This window comes from Apis dorsata, unplaced genomic scaffold, assembly GCF_000469605.1.
Source record: "Apis dorsata unplaced genomic scaffold, Apis dorsata 1.3 scaffold_598, whole genome shotgun sequence".
Lineage (NCBI taxonomy): Eukaryota > Metazoa > Arthropoda > Insecta > Hymenoptera > Apidae > Apis > Apis dorsata.
In genome coordinates, this window is record NW_006263802.1 from 173,703 (window position 1) to 180,837 (window position 7,135).

Here is a 7,135-nt window from a genome sequence, read left to right on the forward strand (position 1 = left end):
TTACAATAGATATATAAATATCTATTGTAAGTTTATAAATAGATATTGTACTATATTATATATATTACGTTTGTTATGTTTATAATTGTAATATATGATTCTTTACAATGCCAATCATTTATATCTTTATTAATTAATAGAATTGTTCAATTGTAAATGAATATTTCTATTATTATGTAAAAAAAAATGATTTTTATCTAATTTTAGCAAAAGATTGATGATACTAATATATCACATGAATATTATTTTAGTACGTAACTTTTTTTTATTATTATAATATCATATAATAATTTATTTACTATTTAATTATCTTTATGTATGAAAACTATGTTATTCACGTTATAACATTTTCTATCAAAATATTTAGTTTAAATCAAATTAATTAATGATAAAGTGAGATCTATATAAAAAATTTTAAATATCCATTCTATTTTCCACGTAATTGAATAAGATTGAATAAGAAACCCTTGAACATTCTTTCAAAATTACTTTATTACACAAGATAAATCACATGTAATATATCATCATCATCATTTACATCAGTTCTGCATATACATATAATTTTTCAATTCAAATATAAACTGTTAACGAGGGAATGTAACATAGAGAATTAATAATAATACAAATCCACTAATGTTTAATATGAACGTATTTAAATTTATTGTATCTTGATTTTTACAAAATTACGATACTATCAAATATAATCTATACAAAATTCACAATACTTGCATCTCTCGTATAATAATTTAATTTACTCGTGACACGACAATGATATTTCGATAAAATTTTTTCACTTCAATTTCTTCTTTCGAGTAAATAAACTTTCCCAAAAGAAGAAATACGAACTCTCAACTGATTTTTTCACGTCATAAAGATGAAACATTGAAAACTACAATCTATTCTTTTCTGGATTAGCAGCTATCCAGTCAAGAGCGCGTTGAATGAGGACTGGCACCGGTTGCGTGGGTGGTGGAGTTGGCAGATGCGCCCCTTGAAAAGTGGCGCCATTTTCGTTGGCCAACCAGTCAACGTTAATCCTCGTTCCATCTGGAGCCGTCCACGAGGCTGATCCATGAACTTCCTCGGCTTCCGCATCTTTCTGCCCGCGATTCTTCAGGACACCCTCCTCCTCGAAAATGATGCCATTAGCGCTTTCCCATTTCGAGTGAAAACTACCATCCGGGCTGATGTCTTGGTTCTGTCTGACGATGGCGATCGGTTGGTCCGCGGCTAACACCATGGCCATTAAACTTAATATGCAAATTGTGCGAAAATACATGGCGCAATTCTATTCTGGAAAGATGTTTAAAAGGTTTTATTATTTTTATATGGTAATATAAAATTATTGTTATTTTTAAAATTAACTTATCAAGATATAATATTATTTAACAATTTTATTGTTATAGAATATTAAAGGGTATAAAGTTATTAACGTAAATAAAAATTGAGAAACTATTTAAATTTGTTTTATATTCTTATTCAAAATTCATAGGATAGTTTATTTTATTTTAATTTTATTCAAAAATAATATGTACATATTCAATATCCATAATAATTGAAATGAATAAGTTTTATTATGAATAGAAAATATGATTTTTGAATGAAAATATACATATAGGTTTAATAAATATTATGCAAGTAAGAAAGTAATAGAATAATTGATTTTGAAGCAAACATTTTATGGTTTTTAAGTGGAGATATATAAGATGTTAATATATTTATATAGTTATTTTTAAAGAATCGATTCTAACGGTTTTTATCAATTTTTTTCAATTTAATCAATCCTTTATATGTATTTATACTTTGTATATAATCATTTTTATAAGATTCTTTATAGAAATATATAATTTATTAATAATTCATTATGTAAATTTATTTTTAAATTTTTATAGAAAAATTATTATGTATTTATGAAAAAATCAAAATTAATAAAAAGACAAATAAATTTTTGAATAAACAATTTGAACTTTTCAATATAATAATTTATTAATTAATAACATTAAAATTTATTGACAAATATATTACAAATGTAGAATATCTTTTCTTATGAGTTAAAATTTGCAATTAATTAATTAATTAATTAAAATGTTAATTAAAATGTTTTTGTTATCACAAAAAAATTTCTTATAATATTTATCGTTTTTAAAATATAATTATATATTAATTATATAATGTATCATATGTAAGAACACTAATTGAATTATGCAAAAATTATATTTAGTTAGATTAGATTAAGTTTTTATTTATATAAGTCTATTTTTTTCCCATCAAGTTCGTATAAACTTTATATATAAATAATCAAACTTTTTTTACTATATCACAATTCAATAATAATATTCATTCTTATTCAAATAACAGAAATTCATACAGAAATTCTTCATTCAATTAATCCAAATGAATTCACATATAATCATAAATGATTTCCACTTGAAAGATTCTTTCATCGATTAACAGCCAAGCATCTCGTTTCAAATGACAAGTGACCAATCATAAAATCATCTAATCTGTCTATCCGTTAACGTTCATTAATTCATCACGGTTAAGCTCGTTTTATTAAAACGCAATGATTAGATTAAGCGCAGTAAAATGACATAAGTAGATGGCAACGATATGCGTGTTAATCAATGATCGATTGTTCGTGTAACAGATCGATTTAAGATAGATATCGATAAAAGCCTATCGATTATACCCAAGTTATTAATTCTAACCTCGACTTGCGAATTTCCAGATAGCGGGTACAAAATCCTACTAGCGGGGACATCTCTATCGCCTCCACCTTTTATAGTACGAAGTACTCTCTGCTATCACCGACATTTTCCATTCAAATGTCATTCGGTGATACCGGTTCAACCTTCGTATGACCGGTATCATGCGTTGAAGGTACCTTCCCGCAGTTGGATCAGAGAGACGAACAACCTGTAATCAATCCGCGCCTACATCGTCAATTAACTGTTACCTGTTGGTACGTTATAAATACGTAACTTGTGTATCGTACTATAAATATACGAAACTGGCCGACACTGGCAATTTCGAGAGCATTAAGCGGTGAATGAACGAGTTATTTATTCGTGCTTAAAGAGATTGGATATCGAGGCATAATCATTGTGTTAACGTTAACATGTTCATGCAAGAAAGGAAAATTTTTTTTCTCGTATACGAAATAATTTTTGTTTATTGATACGACAACGTGATTATGTAACTTTTCGAAATTGATGTATTGTAATATATGTGTATATATGTATATTACATAATGTATTAATAATGTATAATATATGAGAATATATCTGATGTATAATTACAGGAAACTTACTTTAACTTTTTAATTTAACTTTTTAATATAATAAAAAAAAAATAAGATAAAAGAAATAAGATAAAAAGAATATAATATAGAATATGTATATAATTACAATAATACGATAAAATATTAATATGTAATATAATATTAATCATAGAATATTATATATATGTTGTAATTTTTTATTTTGATTTATTCTTTAAATAATATATAGAGTGATATTAATTTATATTACAAATAGCATTAGAAAGATTATTTTTTAATATTTTTTTCAAATAGATAATTAATAATATTATTAATTAATATTTGGTTAAGAATTTTATTAAAAAGTGCTATCATTGTCAATAGATAAAATTAGAATTCGATTATTCACTGAAAAAAAATCTTATTAAATAAAGAAGTGTATAAATGAAATAAGCAAACAATTTCTAATTTTACATTATATTCAAAAACAATCACACTAACGCTTTGTAATGAAATTGAATGAATAAGATCAATTATAATATATATTATATAATATGTAATATATGATAAACAATCTGACTTTTTTATTTTTGATTTTTAAAAAAATCTGAAAATGTTCTGAAATATAAAACATGGAATGTTTAAAATTTTTTGTTAAAGAAAAATTAAGTGTTTATTCAATTAATTTTTAATTTTTATATTTTTCTTGAAAATGAAGCCTTTCAATTTTTATTTTGATTATCATTTTATTTCAATTATATTAAATACAATTATATTAAATACATCATTACAAAAGTAAATAACATCTATTTCTAATATCTCTATGCAAAATAAACAATATAAAAAGATTTTAATAATTAACATTTTCATGCAAATTGTTTTAATATAACCATATAATTTATCTACACATCATTAACATCGTTATTGAGGTAATAATATACATTATGATGATATACAATGACAAAACATTATAAGGCAAATAATATTCTTAAACAGGTTTATATATTTTTTTTATGCTTTTTGCTGTAAATATCATAAATAGAAATATAACAAATAAAAATAGTATAAAATAATTTAATTATTAAATCTTATTACAAGATTACCACTTAATAATAGTTAAGAATAATTAAATTGTCAATTTATGAATTTAATTTATAATAAATTATAAATTATAACCGTAAATTATATATATTCTTTTTTACAATTTTATACATCAAATAAAATAATTAGACAACAATTTATAAAATTTATTTGTAAAAGTTCATGTGTTTATTGAACTTACAATTGATACCCAAGAAATTTAATTTTCATTAATATCTTTAATAAAACCATTAATACCTTTTATAATATTTATATAATACACATTTTAATTTTATTTCTTGAATCGTTTTATATTTTAATAATTTCATTCCATAATTCGAATAAGTAAACATTTTATTATTTAATTTATGTAATTGTTCGATGGTACAAAAATTAATTCTCATTTATTTTAAAATCATATTATTCAATGAATAATTTTAATAAAACTGTCTGCTAAATTTTATGAACAATTTATTTTGAAATATAAAAATTAAATTTAAAAATATTTTATTTTTTTTATGATACAAGTTTAATCATGAATGTTTATAATTATAATATATAATATAAAGAGATTTATGATGAAATAATATATTCTAGATGAATTTATTGTTATAATTAGCAATAATACTTGATATACAAATAGTCGAAATAAATCATATTGTACAGATTACTTTATTTATTTATTTTTTTTATTACTTTTATGAACAATTGGCCATATTTTCTGATATGGTAGGTATACAAATAAAACAAGTTTTTGCTTTTATATTTTCCTCTATTCTACTATGATAGATGAACAAATATATCAAACATTTGATTTTACAATGTGAGTGATCTAAAATCAAAAATTTATATATTATTGTGAAAAATCAAACATATTCCATCGTTCACTATAATATATATATGTATGTATATATTATATATGTGTATATATAATATATGTAAAATTAAGTATGTTTTTAAATTTCAAAATATGATAATATAAAGATTAAGCTTATAATAATATTTGAATAGAATAATAACATGATATAGTAATAACAACGAACAACATGTCACTGTAGAAAATAAATTGAATGATGAATCATAACGCTTAAGGGGTTAATAAATAAGGTTAAAACACTTTAATATACAATACTTTCAAAGATCTTCAATCACACGAATATAATTAACACCTCATATATATTCATTATTTATTCATAACATGTTATAATCTTATAATTCTATAAAATACATTAATATTTTTGTCAAATTCCTTACGCTTCTTTTATTAAATTATATATTTTCCAGATTAAATCTATTTCTTTGATATTTTGTAAAATATAAAAAATATAAAAAATTCTTTATAAAACGCTCTACAAACATTTATAAAAAATGTATTTAATAGATATAAGCTTTTACCAGAGTATATTCTTTTATTAAAATTTATATACATCATTGTTTGAAGAGCACGTGTATCTTAAGGAAGAACTTAGCAATAATGCACGAAAATAATTAATCTAGCAATGTTATAGTGACTCTTGTCATTTTTTCACTCAATCGTATTTATAAAAAAAAAATGATCTGTCATGGAGAGTTCTAATGAACGAAATAAGTGACTTTTGAATAATTTTGTACAACGTATTATATTGTTCCAAAATGTTAGTCAGGACTTTTCATTACGACAAGTACCATCAATCATCTCTTTATTTGAATGTTCAACACATTTTAAATGGGAAAAAGAAAAAGATTTAAAAAGCATATATTTTCTTCAAAGTTTGTGTGATAACGATGGGTCAATGCCGAATGAATCACGGTCCTAAGATGGTTATTAGAAATTTTGTAATTGTTTCACGACCTTTATGATTTTAACTATCGGTTTGCGTGCTTGGAATGATTTCAACCAGTCTTTCGAAACTTCTGACAAACTTAAATTATGTAGGATCCTAAGGAAAGAAGTGTTAATTTTCGATGAGCTGGAAGAAAAATTTTTAAGAGATATGATGAAAGTTAAGATGGGTTATCAAATATAACGAGGGAATATTTAGAAAATATGATAATCATAAATAAACGATTCGTTAAAATTCATAATTTAGAGTAAGAGAAAGAAAAAAATATCAAAATCTAATAACTTTTTAATTTGTTGTTTAAATTAATTTTTATTTATTATTGTTTTAAAAATCATTCTTCTTTAGTTTTAGAACTTTTTTTCTATTTTCGTGCAATTTGTTTCCTTAACTTTATTTATATTTGCTAAAAAATTAAAAAATAATAAAAAATGATTATAAGAAGGAAGACTGTCAAATTTAAAAAAATTAAATACTAGATAAAAAATTAGATATTAAAATTATGAAACTCAAAAAACTTTCTCTTTGTGATTAAGTTATCAAAAATTATGAATCTATTAAATTTAAAAAAAATGAATATTAAATAAAAACATTAAAACGATATTTATCCCTATTTATATTAATTCAAAAATCTTGCAAAATACCTTTACTATGTCATCACACCTATAAATATTTAAGAATATCTTGAAATTTCATAAAAAATGACATTGAGAAAAGAAATTTTATAATATGTTATATGTGCCCTTTCAAGCAATTAAGTAAGATTATCCCGAAGATATTTTTCATAAAACTTTAAACATCAGGAACATTTGCATGTTTCTATTTAAATGATGAATCTTATGTAATATAATAATAATAATAATAATTAATAATAATTATAATATAATATAATATAATATATAATTATAATATAATATAATATAATATATAATTATAATATAATATAATATAATTATAATATATAATTATAATATAA

At 21.9% G+C, this 7,135-nt stretch overlaps 1 protein-coding gene across 4 annotated transcripts; it reads right to left on the reverse strand.

Moving 5' to 3' along the window:
- Nucleotides 1-760: 760 nt before the first annotated feature.
- Nucleotides 761-2,776, reverse strand: LOC102679387 (endocuticle structural glycoprotein SgAbd-8-like). Of its 4 annotated transcripts, none has more exons than XM_031513147.1 (2): nt 2,690-2,776; nt 761-1,288 (listed from the first exon to the last, which is right to left on the reverse strand). In XM_031513147.1, the coding sequence occupies exons 1-2, from the start codon at nt 2,759-2,761 to the stop codon at nt 890-892; spliced, it is 471 nt and encodes a 156-aa protein (XP_031369007.1). In that variant the 5' UTR covers nt 2,762-2,776; the 3' UTR covers nt 761-889. The 4 variants fall into 4 exon arrangements, with proteins under 4 accessions (XP_031369007.1, XP_031369008.1, XP_006621233.1 ...); XM_031513148.1 differs by having other exon boundaries at nt 762-1,293; nt 2,690-2,771; XM_006621170.2 differs by having other exon boundaries at nt 762-1,293; nt 2,709-2,763.
- Nucleotides 2,777-7,135: the final 4,359 nt, after the last annotated feature.